The sequence below is a fragment of the Protopterus annectens genome, chromosome 3.part0 (genome assembly GCF_019279795.1).
Source record: "Protopterus annectens isolate FY-2018-M chromosome 3.part0, PAN1.0, whole genome shotgun sequence".
NCBI classification, from domain to species: Eukaryota; Metazoa; Chordata; order Ceratodontiformes; family Protopteridae; genus Protopterus; species Protopterus annectens.
This window is the reverse complement of record NC_056731.1, coordinates 1,343,565,026-1,343,585,653: the sequence shown is the minus strand read 5'-3', so window position 1 is coordinate 1,343,585,653 and position 20,628 is coordinate 1,343,565,026. Positions and strand designations below refer to the sequence as shown.

The 20,628-nt window shown below is 40.3% G+C and overlaps 1 protein-coding gene across 1 annotated transcript in view; it reads left to right on the top strand.

The window, feature by feature from the left end:
* The window catches only part of TRAPPC8 (trafficking protein particle complex subunit 8), a 3,178,250-nt gene that overhangs the window by 2,456,147 nt on the left and 701,475 nt on the right, over positions 1-20,628 (top strand). The window contains exon 20 of the mRNA XM_044065843.1: positions 14,789-14,936. Coding sequence (XP_043921778.1) covers positions 14,789-14,936 — 148 coding nt within the window. The remainder of the gene's footprint in view (positions 1-14,788; positions 14,937-20,628) is intronic.

The window sequence follows — 20,628 nt, the reverse complement described above, 5'->3', positions numbered from 1 at the left end:
CTGTACTTTCTCCATTATTTTGGAATTGACCAGGGCCATTTGCCACAAGCTTCCTTACAGATGGGATTTACTCACATGCTCAGGGGTGTTTAATACATTTTTAAGTACCTGTTTTCTGAAGATGTGCAGCAGGTATTAATGGAGGCAGAAAAACCTCCTAGTTAAAATCATATGTTAGCAAATGGAAAAGGTTTTCTAGTTGGTGCCAACAAAATAGCCAGCACCCATTCAGGACTAGTAGTTCTCTGGTTGTGCAGTTTTTGTGTGAGTTACTGTCCTATGGCATGTCTTTCTCCTACATAAAGGTTGATTTGTTGGCAATTTCAACATATCTTCCCCTCTTTTCAGTGCAGTCTCAAATAAAAATGTTTTTGGAAGGGGTGCTACTTAAGAAGCCTCACAAAAGACTGGTGGCCCTTCCTTAGCATCTTAATTTTATGTTGGAGAAACTAACACTCTGTCCATTTGAACCAGCTCAATTGGCTGACTTGAGGTACTTTCTTGTTTAATAAAAAAAACTTTATAAAATTATCACTTATGACATAGGTAATTATACATTTAGATACATGAAAACAAACCATATTATCATAATTTTAGTTGCAAATATTACACATCACTTATCTATCCAATCATTGTCAGTCAAACATTCCATAGTTCATACAAAACCTGCCTTCATTTAAACCTCATTCCTCATCTGCATATAGTGTTCTCACAATTTCAAATTTTTTTCTATGTAATTTGCTCCTATCCTTTTCTAAAGATCCCATTTCCTGTTGTTTTATCTCTGTTATTATATTCACTTCAGTTGGTTTAGACTTTTATTTCCAATTCCTAGTAATTGCATTTTTAGTAGCCACCATCATTAGGCTCAGCAAGGCCGTACTATGTCTAGGCAATTCCCTTTCTATGTCATAGCTCACAGAAATCATCCTTAGTCATACCAATTTGCTCACCCAATATTTCTAATAGTGTAGTCTGCAGTGAATTTTTAAAGTCTGCCAACTCATTAAATTTCCAGAAAATAAGTTACAAATTACCTCTTTCTTCCCCCATCAAACTTCCAACATTTGCCATTTACCTGAGGGAAAAAATCTTTGGAGTCTGCTTGGGGTATAAAAATACTTAATGTAAACACTTTCAAGCAAAGATCCTGAATCTGTTAGACTTTGTTGCATGTTTGGGAGACCTATACATATTCACCCCATTGTTTATCCAGTCTCTGATGTCCTTCAAGGATGCATCTGCAGTCATCACATATGGGTTGTCCTGCCTCAGGCAGCCCTTCAGTCGGCCGGATTCCAAAGTCTGCGTCCGGCGTCGGCTGATGTCGCCCTTTCCCCGACGTCAGAGCGCCTGGGGTATAAAAGCGTCAGCCGACGCCATCTTCCTCAGTCTTTCTTGCCGTGTGGTGCCTGAAGCAGAAGCAGTTCGCAAGTGCCGGTCGGCCAGCTCCTGTAATTCAGCTACCGAAGACTTCAAAAAGCTAAGTACCCCGTTGGGGACTCTTTCTTGCCTCAGCCGATGTCAGATAAAGTTAATAATTGCTTAACTTGTGGGAAACAAATACCTCATAAGGATTTCCACTCTTACTGCCTCCCCTGTCTAGGCCCAGACCACGACGTCTCGGCCTGTTCAGCCTGTGCTTCCTTCAACCGACGCACTCTTAGACGTCGGGCGGAGTTTGCAGAGGAATTTTTTGGGGCTAGTTTTGCGTAAAATATGCCGTCGGAGACTCAGACTTCACATTTAATTAAGAAACGGAAGGACAAGGACCGACACACGCGGGCCGCGGTTTCGGCTGAAACCACGGCCAGGCCTACCGTGAGTGTCTCGGTCTCGGCTGAAACCGAGTCCTTGGTACTTCCAACCACCGAAACCGCTCAACTGACTATCTCGGCCCCGGAGGCCCCGGCTGAGTTATTGAACTTCCAACAGAAACAGGTGTCCTGGAACCTTCCGACACCATACCTTTAGACAAAACTACACCAGCACGTGGTGCAGCCAGGCCTCCTGCATCCATGTCCATTAAGGCATTCTCTAGGGCTTAAGCTGCTAAACTCTCAAAAGCTTTGCCTCCCAAGGTTACCCCTCAGGGACCCACTACAGGTTCACAGATGCTAAGCTTAGCAGAGGACCTTATCTCCTTAATTAGGGGCTCTCAACCTCATCTGGACAGGGGCTCTCAACCTCCTCCAGACAAAAGACCCAGTGTTGAGCCCTCTGATCCCCACTCCTCAGATGAGGCCTCTGATGGCTCTACTCTCTCGGACCACCAGGAGGAGGCTTTTTCGGCATACGAGGATTCTGGTGCAGAGGAATCTATTCCTTCGGCCTCCCCTCCTGAAGAGTTTTCCTTTGGGGAGACGCTTCACACTATGAGAGAGCATTTCCAATGGCAGGGCCAGGAATTCTCTGATTCCAGGAAGAGATTAAGGACTTTCTTGCATTTGCCTCAGCATAGACCTTTGGCTATTCCTCCTGTTTTGAATGTCATTGATGATGTGTACTCTGAGTCTAGCACAATCCCTGATTCTCTACCTCCGGCTCCTGTTAAACCCGATAGGTACTACAGGGTCCCGGACTCGCACCTTCACCTGTACAAGGCCCACTCTGCGGATCCAGAAACTATTTCCCAGGGCCCTAAAGGGGTTGCAGCCATCACTACTAAAAATCCTCTCCCCTCTGAAAGGGAGTCTAGAGCTTTAGAGAGATGGGGTAAAAAAGTGTATACTTCTGCCACTCTTTCTATGAGGGCATTAAATTGTCAATTTCATATGATACAGTACCAAGAGTATTTGTTAGATGAATTGCATAAAAAACTGTCTTCACCTGAACCCCTAGATTGCAAATCACTTCAGGATCTGGTACATAACTCCCAACAGGTTAGCAACCATTTCTTGCAATGTGGTTATGATGCATTGGAAGCTTCATGTAGGTCAGCTATGACAGGTGCAGTCATACGTAGGCATGCTTGGCAGAAGGAACAATCTCTGCCAGACCATGTCAAAGCAAAGATTCTGGATGCTCCACTGGAGAAGCAAAAGTTATTTGGCTCCACGGCTCAGGAGGTCCTAAAGAAATTTGAAGAAAAGGCAAAATCTGTACAAACAGTCAAAGATTTTCTCCAAGTCCAACCACCAAGATTCAGCAGGAATTGGCCTTCCAAGAATTGGTCCTTTCCAGACACAGAGAGGTTTCAGAGAGGCAAGAACAGGCGTGCCAGAGGTAGAGGGCAAGCTAGAGGCTCCTACAGAGGACGTCAATGGCAGCCTCCCAACCAGAGAGGTAATACAGGACCTACAACTGCTACACAAGGACAGGCTCAATGACTTTGTTTTGACACAGCCAACCAGGGCTCAATTGGAAGCACCCTTGGGCAGAAAGCTTTCATTATTCTCAGAAAATTGGCATAGTATTACAAGGGACAAATAGACACTACAAATAATAGACAAAGGATACAGGTTCCATTTTCACACATTGCCAAAAAGAAAGGGCATGCCAGACCTGCCACAGAATCAAAGGGCAGAGGCTTTGAAACAAATCTTCAGCTTAATGCAAATGAAAGCTGTAGAAAAGGTTCCTCTCTCAGAACAAGGCCAAGGATTTTATTCCAGACTATTCCTTGTTCCAAGAAAAGAAAAGCAATGGAGGCCTATTCTCAACTTGTCCGCACTGAATACTTATCTCATTGTGCCAAAGTTCAAAATGCTGACTCTACAGCAGCTCCTTCCCATGCTGGGCAAGGGGTCCTGGCTGGTAACTCTAGACCTCAAGGAGGCATACCTGCATGTCCCTATCAGACAAAGTTGCAGAAGACACCTCAGATTTCTTGCAGGTTCAGAGCATTATCAATTCTCAGCATTGCCCTTTGGCTTATCTACTGCACCCAGAGTATTCACGAAATGCCTGGCATCAGTAATTGCACACTGCAGACTTCAGGGGATTCAAATATACCCATATCTGGACGACTGTCTTATACAAGCGGACAGCCAACAAACTTTGGTAAAACACTTGAATTATGCCATCCACCTACTTCAGGCCTTGGGATATACAGTCAACATTCACAAATCAAGACTTGTTCCATCCCAAAGAATAACCTTTCTGGGTGCAAATCTAGATACTACCACCCAAATGGCTTTCCTCACAGAAGAAAAACAAAGTCAACTACCAGATTACTTCAAAAATCTGACAAGACAAACTCAGCTGACTGCAAGGAAAATCCTGCAGGCCCTGGGTTATATGGCTTCTTGCATCCTTCTGATTCCACATGCAAGGCTACATATGAGAAAACTGCAATGGTACCTAAGGAGTTTATGGACCCAGCACAGTCACAGCTTGGAAACCTTGATACCACTCATCCCATGCCTTCAAAAGGAATTTTTGTGGTGGGCTCAAGCAAGCCAGTCAAACAGGGGTCTGCCCTTCAGCAAACCAATAGCCAGCCAAACCATTACAACGGACGCTTCAGACCACGGATGGGGAGCGCACATGGAGGACAAATGCATCCAAGGTCTATGGTCACAAAAAGAACTACGCATGCACATAAACCAAAAGGAAATGCTGGCAGTGATACATGCAGTCGAAGCCTTCAAATCCTTTCTGCATCAAGGCCACCTACTAATAAGGACAGACAACACCACAGTTATGTGGTACATAAACAAGCAAGGAGGCACCCATTCCTATCCTCTTTGCAGACTGGCAATGAATCTATGGGAACTTTCCTTGAAACTCAATATAGAGCTGCAATCTCAGTTTGTGCCAGGGAAAGACAATATACTGGCGGACAGCTTAAGCAGAAATATCATGGATGCACACGAATGGATGCTGCACCCAGACATCTTTCTACAGGTAACACAATCATGGGGGAGGCCAGACATAGATCTTTTTGCCTCCCCCCACAATCATCAGCTGAAGAAATTTTGCTCAAGGACATACCACCCACAAGCATGGAAAGTGGACGCCCTCTCTTTCAGCTGGAGAACTCTAACAGTGTATGCATTTCCACCTCTCCCATTAATGACCAAGGTCTTACTGAAGATGAAGACAGAGCAGCCAAAAGTGATTCTGATAGCTCCGGACTGGCCAAGACAGCAATGGTACCCACTGTTAAAGAGCATGTCACACACAAAACCATGGCCTCTTCCTCAATGGCCACTTCTCCTGACACAGCACAATTACAAGACTCTGCATTCCAACCTGAAAACCTTGAAACTAACAGCCTGGAAAATACCTTGACTCCTCCTCAGGATAAGCTATCCCAGAGAGTGAGGGATATTATCATGGAAGCTCGCCGGCCTTCCACAAGAAAGGCATATTCAGCAAAATGGAAAAGATTTCACACTTGGAACACCACAAAGGGCCTGGATGCAACAGTGATGAACATGGCACATATTCTGGAATACTTGGCAGAAATGTTCCACAATGGTCTGTCTTATTCTTCCATTAAAATTCATGCTTCAGCAATTTCAGCAGAGTACAATACTGATCCACCTGTCTTCTCACATCCTCTCCTAAGGCAGTTTCTAAGAGGAATTAAAAACATCAAGCCTCCAAGGAAACCACCACTGCCTACTTGGGACCTTAACTTCGTGTTGGAAAAATTAACACTGCCTTCCTTTGAACCAGCAGCATCTGCAGAACTACAGTTCCTGTCTTGGAAGACTGCCTTCCTTCTGGCCATAACCTCAGCAAGAAGAGTATCTGAGTTACAGGCCTTCATGGCAAGTACAGCCATTTATTATTTTTCATCAGGACAGAGTCTCATTGAGAACCAATCCTACATTTATGCCAAAGGTGGTATCCAGGGTCTCATTAAACCAAGCTATTCACTTGCCTACCTTCTTTCCGAAACCACAAAACAAAGGGGAGAAACTTCTGCACATCCTGGACATTCACAGACAGTTGTGCTACTACTTGGACAGAACTAAAAGTTACAGAAAAACTGACCAGCTGTTGGTAGCATATGCTGCTGGTGCACAAGGAAAAGCAATTTCCAAACAGACAATTTCAAAATGGATAGGGAATTGCATTCGTTTTTGTTACTCCTTTCATGAAAAATCTGTGCCAGCTAACATTAGACCTCATTCCACGAGAGCCACAGCCACCTCCACAGCCTTCTTAAGAGGGGTGGCTACCAAGGACATTTTAGAAGCTGCTACATGGAGCTCCGTGCATACATTTTCCAAGCATTACAATTTACCTTTATATTCCAGATCCAGAGCAGGCTTTGCTACGGCAGTCCTGCAGGGCATTTTAGCTACACCATCCTTTACATAGATCCTCCACCCCCAGATTGGCTATGGTATTCTACCCATATGTGATGACTGCAGATGCATCCTTGAAGGACATAGTACAGTTTTGTACCTACCATAAATGTAGATGTCCGATAGGTATGCATCTGCAGTCAGGTTTTCCCTCCCTCCTTCCCCTCTGTGGTATTTCTGGGTACTTATCCATCTTATAGCTAGCTGGGGTTATCTATTATGGTGTATTTGTTTTTATATTACTGTGTATGTTTGGAATTTTTTGCATCTCTCCAAATTTAGCCTTCCTTAGAGGGCACCTGGCATCTGGGGCAAGAAAAACTGAGGAAGATGGCGTCGGCTGATGCTTTTATACTCCAGGCACTCTGACGTCGGGGAAAGGGCGACATCAGCCGACGCCGGACCCAGACTTTGGAATCCGGCCGACCGAAGGGCTGCCTGAGGCAGGACAACCCATATGTGATGACTGCAGATGCATACCTATCGGACATCTACATTTATGGTAGGTACAAAACTGTACTTTCCTGATCCTTTCCAACCTCCATGATTGATTATTGCAGTTATTATGCAGTATTTTATATTCTCTACTAATTATTCTTTTAACAGCAGTTTCTGTTCTAGATTATTCTAAAAACCCTACCAGCGCTGATCTGGTCTTTCGCTTAGGATTCCCGTTTCTTTCTTTTTGTCTGTACTGTATCAATCCTTGATCTATCTCTGTCTTGCAGTCCAAGTAACTTATTGGCCTCTTCACATTTTATTAGCTTTCCCTCTCTAATTATTTGCTGCTAATACCTTGGTTCTTTTTTTCAGTTTGCTCCAATAAAATCCAGCCCCTTCTTGCCTATTGTTTCACTAATTGCAGTCATCCCTATCGGTGGAGTCTCCTTTCTCCATTCTCCTTCTTAGAAAACTTTGTACTACTTTATGAATATAATATTGTGTGGTTATTGATATATTCTCCTTAAGGATCTGCATACAAAATCCCAGTCTCTCCTTGTTTCTTGAGCTTCCCCCCTGTTTTGTCATGATCCCTTTCCACTTTGAATTATAGGTTTCTGCTTGTACTCTGTATAGGAGCCTTAGCTCTGAAATACCCCTAAAATTGGGTAATCCCAGACCGCCTTGTTCTCTTGGAAGAATTGGCTTTTTTCACTTGACTCCTGCCATCTTCCCCTCTTAGATAAAATCCTTCAGCTCTTTATTTATTGCTCTCCAGAACTTCTCCTCTGGTTGATAAAACATGCCTGATCTGTGTATAAAACTAAAGGGACCTACCTAACTAACTTATTTATAATCAGCTGGTTACTGCTCACAAGATACCCCATCAACAAAATATATCACCCTCACTAACTAACATTGTCCAACAATAATCCTGTCCTAGGCAACTCCGCTCAACTGACAAATTACTTTTAACTGTTACTAAATCCAACAACCATGCCGGAGACTCCCTTTACTCTTCTTATGTGGCCAAAATCTGGAACTCCCTGCCTACATCCTTATCCCTGATTATCTCACTACCTACATTTAAAAAAGCTATCTACAACTACCTCAACAACAAATGGTTATGTCCCTGTTCAATACCAGACTAATGCCAGATCCACACCATTACTATCGTAACCATTGTCCTAAACTAGAGTCCTATCTGTTACTTGCATATAAATGTACACCACATCAAAGGTTTGATAACATGCACATAACAGTGTTTGTCTGAAAAACATAAAACTGTTTAATGACTATTGTTAAATGTATCTGTCTGTAGACTATACCTATGAGTATCTGTTGCTTATACCTATAAGTGTCAATAACTAGATACCCTTATGGATCTAGATGAGATATGTACCCAAGTGTGTCTTTATGTACTGTAAAAATTGTCTCTTTGGAGCTTTGCTTGGTGTCCTTATGTACTGTAAAAATTGTCTCTTTGGAGCTTTTCTCCCCGGGCCTCCACTGAAAATGGACATGTATCCAGCTGGACTATCCCGGTTAACAAATGTAAAATAAATAAAATAAATAAATTTTAATTGCTTGTATCTTACTATCCATATCCATCAAACAGAGCTTCCAGTCTCTCAGATTTTGTCTTATCTTTTGTTTAGTCTCTTCTTGTGTATCCTTGGGTGCCACACCAGAATAATTTTTAACCCATATTCTTAAGTACTTCATTTTATCATGTCCCCATAAATATGGATGTTGCTGAACCAATTCATGTGTGGGTACATAATTTGCGGCTGTTACCTCTGTTGTAGCTTCATTAATTTTGTATTCCAAAAAGATTTGAAACTGTCCCAAAAATGTTCCACAATACTGAAATGTCCTTTTCTGGTTTTATCAGGTATTAAAACGTCATCTTCAAATAGAGCCAGCTTTTCTTGACTACCATACCAGTTATATACTTGAATTTTTGAGTCCCTTATTTTCTTTGTCAGTGGTTCTGTATATAATGCAAATAACAAAGGAAAAGAAGACACCTTTGCCTGGTTCCTCTGCTTAAACAAAAATTATCAGAGAGGAACCAAGACACTTTAATTTTCACTTCTGATCCCTCATATATCCTCTTAATCAGCCATATAATTTTATCAAGGAATGCAAATGCTTCCATTGCCCTGCTTATAAACTTCCAATTTACTCTGTCAAATGCTTTCTCTGCATCAAGACCTACCAAATACAGTGGTATTATCTTACATTCTGCTTTCCTGTGGATCATCAGTGTTCTGTTAATGTTGTCAAATGTTTGCTTCCCCTCCAGAAAACCACATTGATCCATATCTATCAATTTTGCCATCACCATCTTTTAGCCATTATAGACATAAACACATTATAATTATGGTTTAGGATCAAAATGGGCCTGTATGAATCTGGATCTGATGGGTCTTTACTCTCTTTAGGTATTACAGCCAACACCACTTTCTTCCAGAATGTTGGTACTTCTCCTTCTCTTAAAATGCTGTTAAACAAAACCTTCCAGAACTATCATTTTTTTCTGTCCTAGCTTCCAGACTTCAACAGGAATACCATCTCTTCCTGGGGACCTTCCTGTGGATTGGTTATACATCACAATTTTTATCTCATCTCCTCCTTTATTGTCAGTAATTGAGCCTCATCTACCTCGAACCTTGGAATATTTAATTCTTCCATAAACATTTCCATTTGTAGGTTGATATCCATATTTCTTTGCTTTATACAGACTTTCATAAAATTTTTGAAATATTCCTAGCACCTCTACAGGGTCTTTCATTTTCATTGTTAATAGGCTCCCTAAGCTTGGCGACAGCCCTTTCTACTTTCTTTTGCCTGAGTCGTTGTGCTAAAAGTTTTTGTGCTCTGGGAGCTACAGTAGTCTTTCTAATCTCATGCATATTATGGCTGATGTGAGGTTCTTAACATGAAAAACAATTTTACTGATTATTCTGACTTCTACATGGGACTATCTGAGTTGCAAGTTCTTATGGTGGGTCATCCTGTCATCTTCCACAAAGACACAAGTTTCTTTGAAAATGAATATTTCTTTCATGTCTAAAGTGATATCCAAGTTTATCCAGTCTACCCATCTCCCTGATTTTTTTTCCAGGACCCAAAAATAAGGGACAAAGGATATTTAATACCGTGGATCACCACAGATATCTCGGGTTCTGTCTTGCCATAACAAAATCTTTCAGAACTTCTGATCAGTTTCTTGTAAAGGTAGGAAGGGACATCCTGTGTCAAAGCAGTCTGTTTCCAAATGGTTGTTTCAGGATACAAAACCAAATAACCAGACTGGAAGATGCAGGAAAACGGAGTAAAACTTTTAATCCACGCTTTCATAACCAAACTTCTTCAGAATAAAATACACATACGCAAAACCACATTTAAAAACAGTTTTGAAATACTTCTGCACCAATAAATGCATCTTTCCACTTAAACAATTACACAATTAATCAATAAAATTTCAAAGCTCAGGAAGTTATTTCCTTATATAGACTCTATGGTCTTTCAAAAAACATTTAATGTTAACAGCATAATTTCTATCAGTTTTTTTGTCGGAATTTAGTCTGATTTGCCATAAAGTCTCCTTTTGTTCAAGATTTGTTTTGAAATTGCTACCCCTAAAATCATGACTTCCTTGCTCCAGCACAGAAAAATTTTTTTTGTATGTAGGACAAGTGATGGTATGCTTATAAAAGGCATTTGTCTTGTCTTGTTTTCTAATATTGGAAGTGTTCTTTTATTCTAGTGCATAGGGCTCTTGTAGTCATGCCATTGTAGAATGCACTACAAAATGCACACATACCAATGTATACAACTCCTTTGCTCTTGCAGTTAAAATGTCCTGGAACTTTCAAAGTATAAGGCAGGTGTTCTAAATTGACTAAGGGACATTCAGAAGTGTATCTACATATATTGCAGTTTCCACACTCCCAGCCAAGGTTTGTATGCAAAAATCAAAACAATTTGAAAAACATTTCAGAAAGAGAGAGAAATAAATTTGTATAGTGTCCCAACATTACACAGAAAAGATGGGGCATTTACAAGTGTGGGAATTCCAATATATGTAGATACATTTCTGAAGGTCCATTAGTTAATTTAGAGCATCTACCTTATACTTTGAAAGATCCAGGACATTTTAACTGTGGTAATGTTGCTACCTCACAGCAAGAGGTTCTCCAGTTCAATTCTTGGCTGGGGTGCCTTCTGTGTGGAGTCTGAATGTCCTCCTTGGGCTCGTGTGGGTTTTCTCCAGGTGCTCCAGTTTCCTCCCATGTTACAAAGACGTGCATCTGGTGCATTTCTCCCCAGGCCTCCACTGAAAATTGGCTTTGTTCCAAGTTGGACTTTTCCTGGTAAACAAATGTTAAATAAAAAAAATAAAAATCTATGGCTAGTAGGAAAGGATGGACCCTAAAAGTAATCTAGAAGCAGCAACTAGGTCCTCTGCACTACTTTTACAAAGCACTATAAACTGGATTTATTTTCCAGGCCTAGGACATACTTTACTAGAACCATTCTCCAAGGACATCTGGATCTTTCCCCTTCCCCCTCCCAGTTATTTTAAGATATGGTAATCTACCCATATTGCTTAGGCTACTGTAACAGTGGCCAGTACAAAGATCACAGTACAAATGTGTAAGTAAACTTACCATTACAGTAGATATTCAAATGATCTCTGCTGCAATAGCCATTCCCCCTCTCTATTTCTATTGTGTTTTTACAGGCGTTTTGTAGCTTTTTTTTTCTTGCATTGTCTTCTCAGGGCTCACCCTTCCTGTATCCATTGGGATGAAAGCTTTGAAGAGTTTGGTTCCCAAATATGTCTTTTAGTTAGTTCAGCTCGAGTTGATTTAATGGTTTGAACATGTGGAAGGTGGTTAGAAGCTGGCTGACCATTATATCCTATGCAGGATAGAACCCATGGGCTATTGCAGCAGAGATCATTCAAATATCTATTTTTATGCTGTTTTACTTACACAGCTGTACTTTTTGATTCATTATAAAGTAACACACTTGTGAAAACAATATCCAGAGGATGCATGCATCTACAGTGGGAAAGTAATAACAGAAGCAGAGAGAGAGAAAATACCATGGGGTGACTACTTCTAAAGACTTAAAAGCAAGTAAGCTGTTTGATAAAACTGTGGAGAGCATAGCGAATTCCTTTATAAATGGTAAGTGGTTCAACAAGGAGAAAAAAAAAGTATTATTCTCTTTTCGCAGCAGACGGTGAGCTCCTGTGGAGACCTTAGCACTTTTTAAGACATGAGATGTTGATAGATTAGAGAAGGCTGATGTAGTTGATGTTGGTACTGCATTTGAAACCATAAGAATGAGGGATTTCATTAGTTTTTTCATACTTATGAAAAAGTTAGGGAGAGTGAAACGTATACAAGTTTAGTTATCTGAAGTGAATCAAAAATTTGGGATGATTGATACAGTTCAGAAAAGTAAATGTTTGATCTGAAGTAGTTAACTTCATTTGGTCTGCAACCTGTGGGATAAGGATCCGATCTCGGATCCAAGCCGGCAACTTTACAAAGCTTAGATCCAAGCTCCTAGCTCCTCCCCTTACCCATAATCCCCTGCCAACCCTGATTGACCTCAGATCTAGTTTGCCGCGCTTAGGTACAGCAGCTAGGTTGCGAGCTCCTAGTCAGATAAGTTTATCTCTTTTTGCTAATCTTCTAAAACTTGTGAGTGTGTGTTTGGTTAGGTTCCTTAACCCTTTCATTAGTGTTTTGAGTTAAAAAAAAAAAAAAAAAAAATGTTTTCTCCTCACCACCCTTCACTGGTATCATTACCGTGTGTGTGTGTGTGTGTGTGTGTGTGTGTGTGTGTGTGTGTGTTGTTTGAGAGTTTGGGGCCTACTGTGTGAGTTTCTTTTTTTAGTGTAAACATGTCTGAGGCCCCAAAGTTAGTATTTTCGAAGTGCACCGAATGTGGCCATAAGCTCTCCCTGGCGGATGGCCACACTCTGTGTCCGGTGCCCTGGGGTTGAACACCTCTCCTCTGTGTGTGCGATTTGAGCGGCGTTCAAACCCAGGGCACTGAAGGACCGGAGGTCGAAGCTGATCCTAGCGGGACTCTTGTCCCCGGATTCGGATTCGGCCTCCGGTACTTCTGTGGCCTCCTCCCAGGCTTCGTTGGCGGCCACTCCAGCCTCTCTCCCCCAGGCCGGGACTCAAACTCCCACTTCTGCGCCAGAGGAGGGGGGGGCCAGGAAGGAAAAGAAGAGGGAGAAGCACCACAAGCGGCAGGCCGAGGCCTCCGCTTCGGCCCCCCGGCTAAGCGGGCTTCTCCCTCCAGGTCTTCCAGGTCTAGGTCTCCTCCTTCTTGGCTCCGGTCTCTGTGCTTCTCACCAGGACCCGAGGAGGAGGAGACCCGATCTCCATCAAGGTCATCGAGGCGGCACTCCCGGCCAGCCTCGGTGGCCTAGTTGAAATTGACACGTAGCCTGTCTGAAGCTGATTTGGACCAGGTGATGCGAAGGTTCATCCAGGCCCAAATGCAGATGGGAGGGCTCCTGCCTCCCCCCCCCCCTCCGGGGGGGAGCTCAACACCCTTTTTTGCCCCGATAGAGTCTGCCGGTAAGAGTTGGATTACTAGGAGGTGGGTTTGAGGGAGTGTTTATTTGTGGAGTGCTGTATGTATGGCATGCCTTCCAAAGATGGTTGTATGGTTTGATGTAATGAGGGGGCATCAGGAATGCATAATGCAGATGTAGTTCTTTTAATTCTTTTGTAAGGGAATATGGAAGTAATATATAAAGTGAGTCAGGTAAAGACTTGCTCCTTCATCAACAGTTGTCTTTGTTATTACTGTCCCTTATTCTTCTATAGATTATGAATTTTGAAAAGAATGAAAGCCTACAATTTGTCTGAGTAGATGACATCAGCAGAACAAACTGGTCCAATGTGGCCTGAGGAAGCAGTGGATACAGATTTACTGTTTTCCATTTCATTGAACCCACATTACCTAAAATTCTTCTTCTTTCGGCTTTTCCCGGTTAGGGGTCGCCACAGCGGAACTCCGGTATGCTAATGATTGGCAGTAGATTTTTTACTGGTGCCGAGGTGCCAGCTCGACGCCCAACCTTCAATAAGGCACGCCAATTCTACGCATGTCTTTCGAACGCCACTCGACCGTGGGGAGGACATGCAGACTCCACACAGAAGGCGCTCCAGCCGAGAATCGAACGGGAGAACCTTTTGCTGTGAGGCAACAACGCTACCGCTGCACCACCGCGGCATTACCTAAAATAAGAACTTCAAATCCATTTTGGTCTTTTGCCCAGTGATTTGTTTGGTCTGCTTTAGGATCATAGCATTTCTTGGAAAGGGCATTACAGAATGCACTTAAATTTTTTTTCAGCAGAATGCATTTCAGATTAACTTACTGTTCTCAAGATAATGGTTCAGTGAAGCAACAGGGAGCATTTCTGCTCTTAACGAGAGGTTTTCCAGTTCAAGTCTTGGCTGGGGTGACTTCTGTGCAAAATGCGCATGCCTTCTCAGTGTTCTTGTGGATTTTGTCTGTGTGATGCTGTTTCCTCCCACGTTTAAAGACCTATAATAAGTAGGTGCTTTGGACACACTTAAATGTACCATAGGTGTGTGTGTATGTTGTACAAAAGAAGACTGTTGCAGGGCTAGTCACCCACTGATGAGAACACTAATTCTAGATGATGGCCACTATTAACACCCTGACCCCATGTGTATACATGGGAAAAAAGGGGTTCTAAATGGATGAACTCTCTTAAAATTCTTGCAGTGCCCTGCTATTTTGATTTTAAAATATTGATAATCTCACATTTCTGACAGGGATTTCTCTGAAAGTGTGTGTGTGTTTTTGAAGGTATGTTAATGGTGTATATTAGTGCAGAATGTTTAGTAAGTGCAGTCCCTTTCTTTGCTTGTTATCCTTATAGAAGGTGTTTATAAGGAGGTAGTTTTATGTTAGTTCAGATGGCTTTTGGAATTACTATAATTCTGAAATATGGTGCATTTATAAAATTTGATGCATTATTTTTTTTACTTTGTCTTTCTTTCTAGCCATAGAGTATTAAGGCACACGGCAGTGATTTGCACTAGCAGATCTCTAAGCGTAAGGGCTACAGCTTGTAGAAGCAATGCTCTTGAGGATGAAGAAGGCAGTGCAAGCAACATGCTGGTGTTCCTGGATGTGGAGAACACAAACACTGTAAGTTTTGTATTGAGACTGTTTTGTTGGTTTGTATTTAGACTTTTGTTCCTTTATTTCCTCAAGGTTGCACAACAGATGTGTTAGTCTTTTACGGCAAATGTCTTTGCATTATTCTTTTCCTTTGAAGACTCTGTGATAAGATTCTTGCATGAATTTGTGAGATGTTTCTTCATCTTCAGCCTTTACAGTCTACATTGTTGTGTATTCCAACAATGTAAGGCTAGAATACTCACTAATGTAGATGTGAGGTCAGAGATGAATCTGTCATCTGTATGGTAAGTACTTCATTTATATTGTGTTTATTGTAGGCTTTCCCTTACTAGTAGATCTAGATGTTCTACATATGGATCACTGTTGGTTTTGTCACTGTAGGAAACTTTGCCACAGTAGGGGAATAGATGTCTATCCAGTCTACCAGAGCTAACCTTCTCTACTGACTGGACTGATGCCACCTTCCCTGGGATATCTGTGTGCTCCTAGCATAAAGCTGGCATCAGTCCATGCCATCTTTAGTTCTTTCTTGCTATAGCTAATGTGTTTGTAAGTCAGGCTATAATTGCATTCTTCAGCCGCATCATGCTAGGCTTGATGTGCATCACTCTTACTGCTAAGGGTGTTTAGTGTCTAGCTTCATTGATTGTTCATTGTAAATGCAGGGCATTTACATATTTACTTATTTAGATGACTTGTCTTTGAAGATTCCTTTTTCATATGGCAAGAGTCTTTTATGTTTCATCTTTTCTTACCAAGCTGGGATTCCAGGTAAATGATCAAGAGTCCTCTTCGACTCTCTTACATAGGATTGTGTTTTTGGATGGCAATTTAGACACTTCTCAAAAAAGACTTTTCTTGCATGGGAGAAGGTAGGAAGTGTCAGTGTCTTCTTCAAGAAGATATCTTGGTGTCTAGGGTTCATAAGTAAAATGATTGTCCTGATTCTTCCTGCCAGAAGACACAGGAGAAAAATGCAGTGGTTTGTAAAAAAAAAAAAAAAAAAAAAACACATAGGAAGCAACATCTTCATCCTCTATAATTTCAGATCCCAATTTTTGGCTTGTCAGAAAAGAACTGCAGTGGTAGAAACAACAAATGGCTCTAAATCCAGGTCTCTCCTTCTGTTTTCAAATCCCAAGTCAGTCTGTAACAGCAACACACCTCAAATTTTGCTTTAGAAGCAGTTTTGTTTGGGTAGAAGTTAAAGGCCTGTTTGACAAGTCAGACAGACCAAAGCACGTAAGTGTCAAAAGAGATGTTGGATGTAATCAGTGCCTTGAAATCTCCTCTTCATCTGTAGTCCCCTGGAACTCTTCAGGTCATTGAAGATAACATCATAGTGATGTGGTACATAAACAAACAGGAGGCGCTGAGTCATACTTTCTGTGTAGCTTAGGTATGATGGCTTGGGAGATAACTCTACAGCACTCTTTAACCCTCCAAGCATGTTACAGTTCGTCAAAGCAAAATGTAGTGACAGACAAGCTGGGCATGACCAAGATAGACCATCACAAATGGAAATTGAACAAGGGGGTCTTCCAGGAATTGATTCAGTTGTGGGGAACACCTCAGCTAGATCTTTTTGCCTTCTTTCAAAACAGATTACTGATCAAATTCCACTCCAAGGCTTCTTGCAAGCAAGCCTAGAAAATGGATGCATTTTCGTTTACTTGGTTGGGAATGTTCCTTTATGTATCTCTGCCATTTCCACTAATCCTGCTCAAACAAGATAGGGGGAATTTGATGCACCCCAATGTCAAAAACTTCAAATAACTGCATGGATGATTCTTGATACCTTTTAGGTACCTCTTTCATGAGAAATTGCAGCAAGTACTAAAGGAGTCGAGGAAATCTGCTACTAAGAAATCTTATATATTAGCAAATGCAAGAGATTTTCTAGTTGCCTAGCCAATAACTGGAGTGCCATCAGAGATTATGTATCAATGGTTCTTAAATGTTTCTATTAGTTACTTTCCTCTGGTCTGTGTTATTCCTCTGTCAAGGTGTATCGTCTAACGGTAGACTTCCAAGATGCTGCACATTGAGTAACAGCTTAGTTCTATTTCTCCCAGTGTGAAAACAAACTTAGCAGAGAAAGCCAGTGGACCGAGCTTTCTGTGTAAATTTCAGTAATTGGCTAGCAGGTGCACTGCCTGGATGCCAGGAAAAAAGAAATCTAGAGGGAAAATTAGCTACAAAAGGTGACAAAAAACACTGACTGGGAAAAGAACTGCAGCTGTTCAGCAAAAAGCAGTGCAAGCTCCAGACATGACTTCAGTAACCTAGAGGAAAGTATAAGGCAACTGCACAAAGACTTGACTAAAAATAAATAAAACACTGATGGATTGTATCAACTCAAACAATAAAAGGCTGGAAAAATGGAAGAAGCTTTAAATAGATATTCATATGAGGTGATAAAACTGCAAAATTCAGAGGTCTAAATGAATTAAAGTCTGGCTAAATATGAGTCTGTACAAGAAGAGATGTTTCAAAAAATAATTCAGTCAGAGAGAGGACAGCGCACATAGGGAAGACCTGTGATTTTCTGTTATACCCAAGATACTGGCAGGAACTGACTGTGTTGATTTTATGAAAGCACAAATAAGCAACTGGACTGGTATTCCACAGCAGGAATTGTTTATTGAAAGGGCATATTGTGTGTATGCTCCAAACCTTGCTATGAGAAAACAACTTATACCTTTAGTAGTAAAGATGCAATCTTACCAGTAGAAGGACAATGTACTAAATGTGGGAGAGAGCATAGTGTTTATGGAAAATACTTCTCTTCTGCCTGTTGAACAATGAGAAGTCAAATTTATTCCATTATTAAAAGAAACAACTCAGACTTTGTACTATACTACCAAATGTTATCTAAGTTTATATACGTTATAATGCATACCGATAACTTTTATATTGTCTATGTATTCTACTTTTATATATATATTTTTAAATTTTTGTATAGTTCCACTTTTAAAATTTTTTTGTCAAGTGTTTAAATTTTTATTTGACTGTATTAATTGTGGAGCTTTTCTCCCTAGGCCTCCACTGAAAATGGGTTCCTGACCCAGTGAACTTTCCCGGTCAACAAATGTCGATCAATAAATAATTATTCAGGGGATGTCAAGAAGCAGGAGTGAGACTCAAACTGCAGTACCCAGCTATCTTTAAAATATTTTTCCCTAGAGGAACAAAATCATTTTTTGATGAATTACATGCTAAGGAAGCAATACAAAATTTGGTCCAACAAAAACTGAACTGTAAAACAGGAGGAGATTCTGCTTCTTGTTCTTCTGGTAATAAAGACAATAGACTGTGCCAGTGAAACCTTTTGGAGTGTTTCAACAGAATATGCTTGAGAGAGGGAGAAAAGCACAAGAATTGACTGGAAGAGTCGAGAGTACGTTGGAAATGAAGCAGAGATAGGATTTAGGAGATGGAGATGAACATGAATAGAACAAGAAAATCTGGAAATATTATACTTTTAGACTTTGTTAAACTTGTAAGGGACTCTAAAGCATATGCCCTACTTCATGTCATTAATGTTCTGAAAAATACTTGGGGGGGGCAGAGTTAACTGTAAGTACATTTTTTTCTTAATACTACTATTTAAATAGTGCATTATTTTCTTTGCATGTTATAAAGTAAAGCTTTTTCAGTTATTTTTAAGTATAAATGGAATCCTAATGTAAATAGGTGCGCCTGTTTTTTTTTTTTCTCCCTTCTCTCTCTTTCCCCTTGTTAAGTTTTAAGAAATATAGGCACTGCAATGTAAAAAAATCTGGTTAAAAGAGCATGACAAAAGAAAAAGTGTTTTTTCTCATTCTTCCATAAAGGAATGACTGGGTTAAGGACATCAGCTTAATCTACTAACAAGTTTTAAGAGAAGGCAAGTAAATGAAAAAAAAAATATTGAATATTATAAGGCCTTTTTCTAGTAAACAGTTTTGTGTTTGTTTCTCATGTCTCTAGCAGACTATCTGATAGAGAGAAATGGTTTGGAGAAAATGTTTTCTGAAAACATTGAAGTGTTTCCCAGCTTAGAGAACTGTAAAGATGAGATGAAGACAGATGGCATTTAATAGAACCATAGGCTGTACCACCCATCTAACATGGATAACCTTTTTTTGGGTTATCTAAAGTCTTTGTGTGTGGCTGTCAGTTTGGAAAATGTGTTCTTATTAGGAGGGTAACACTTCAGTATTTGAAGATATACATAGTTCTTTGTGTTAGTATTAAGTTAATATGTTTTAGGGGAGTATTGAGGTGTGTTTGTATTTTTGTTTGAAGGTTTGCAATAAAACAAAAAAGTTTTGTAAGATGTGAGACAGGCTCAAATGGAGATGACAAGAACTGTGTAAAAGATTAACCTGCCAAACAGTTACATGCATGTAACACAAAAGCTGAAACTAGACATTTAACAAAAAAGCTGTTATACATAAAAGGTGGGAATAATAATTTTCCAAGAATATGATGCTTTCTGTAATGTCTTTAAATGGTAATGGTCTAACAGATAAATACAAAAAATAGAGTAGCAAACTATATTAAAATGTAGAGTACAAATAGCTGTGCTACAAGAGACACTTGGAAAGAACTGAACATGTGCATTTGATAAAGAAAGATTTTCAGGATGTTTTTTCAACAGAATACCTGGGACAAAGGAAGAGAGGAGTACTTATATTAATTACAAGAGAAGCCTCATTAGTGATAGAAGAGGATAAAAAGACAGTAATGGTAGATTTGCAGTACTAAGGGGCTACTGTCAAGGGAGAAGGATTACACTGGCATGTATTTATATTCCACCAAAAACTGCTGTAGTGGAGCTTAAGAAAATTCTGGGAGAAAAAAATCAGCTTTCAGCAAGAAATATTACTTATAGATGGGGATTGGAACTTGATTTGCAACAGAAAAATGTGTCTGGGGGACCCATAAGGGAAAATATAACAAAGGAGGTTAGATTTTTAAAGAAAGTTATGAAAATATTTTGCATGGAAAATGTGAATTCAGTACTAGGAGTTCAGAGTGAACTTACATATTATTCCCCAAGATGCAAAAACTGGACTAGGCTAGACAGAATTTACATTTCAAAGGAACATGTGCATTTAATTGAAGGTCTTGATACACACCCAATAACTGTTTCAGATCATGTGCCAATAGTAACTAAAATAAAAACAGTGTAATGAAATAAAAATGAGACACTGGCTCTTTCCCAACTGTCTGTTTCAAAGAGAGGAATTTAAGGAATGGGTAGTGGAAATTATTCAGGAGCTATTAGAGAAAATAGAAATTTCTTATGAAAATATAGCTAGGGAGTGGGATAAAATGGAGTTTAAAAATAGGGTGGAAATAAAAGAATGGGAGATATGGTTAAGAGGTAACAAATATTTAGAGGGACTGACAAATGTTTTCTTTTACTGAATAATTTTTTATTGATTTTCAGACACATAAACATATGTACAGTATGTATATCAAAGAAATATTTACATAGTTAAAGCTTAAAGTGGAGAAACAATTCCAGAAACAAACATTACAAAACCAACTATTTACATAGGAGGTCTATACTTGATAAACTTTGTTTTCCTGAATGTATCTTTGAATAAGATTATAATTTATTACAGTCTTCTGTTTCCAGCACTTTTTACTTTCTGCTAGGCAGTGCTTAAGGAAGTAGGCTGTTCTGTTCTTTCCTTGATTGTTT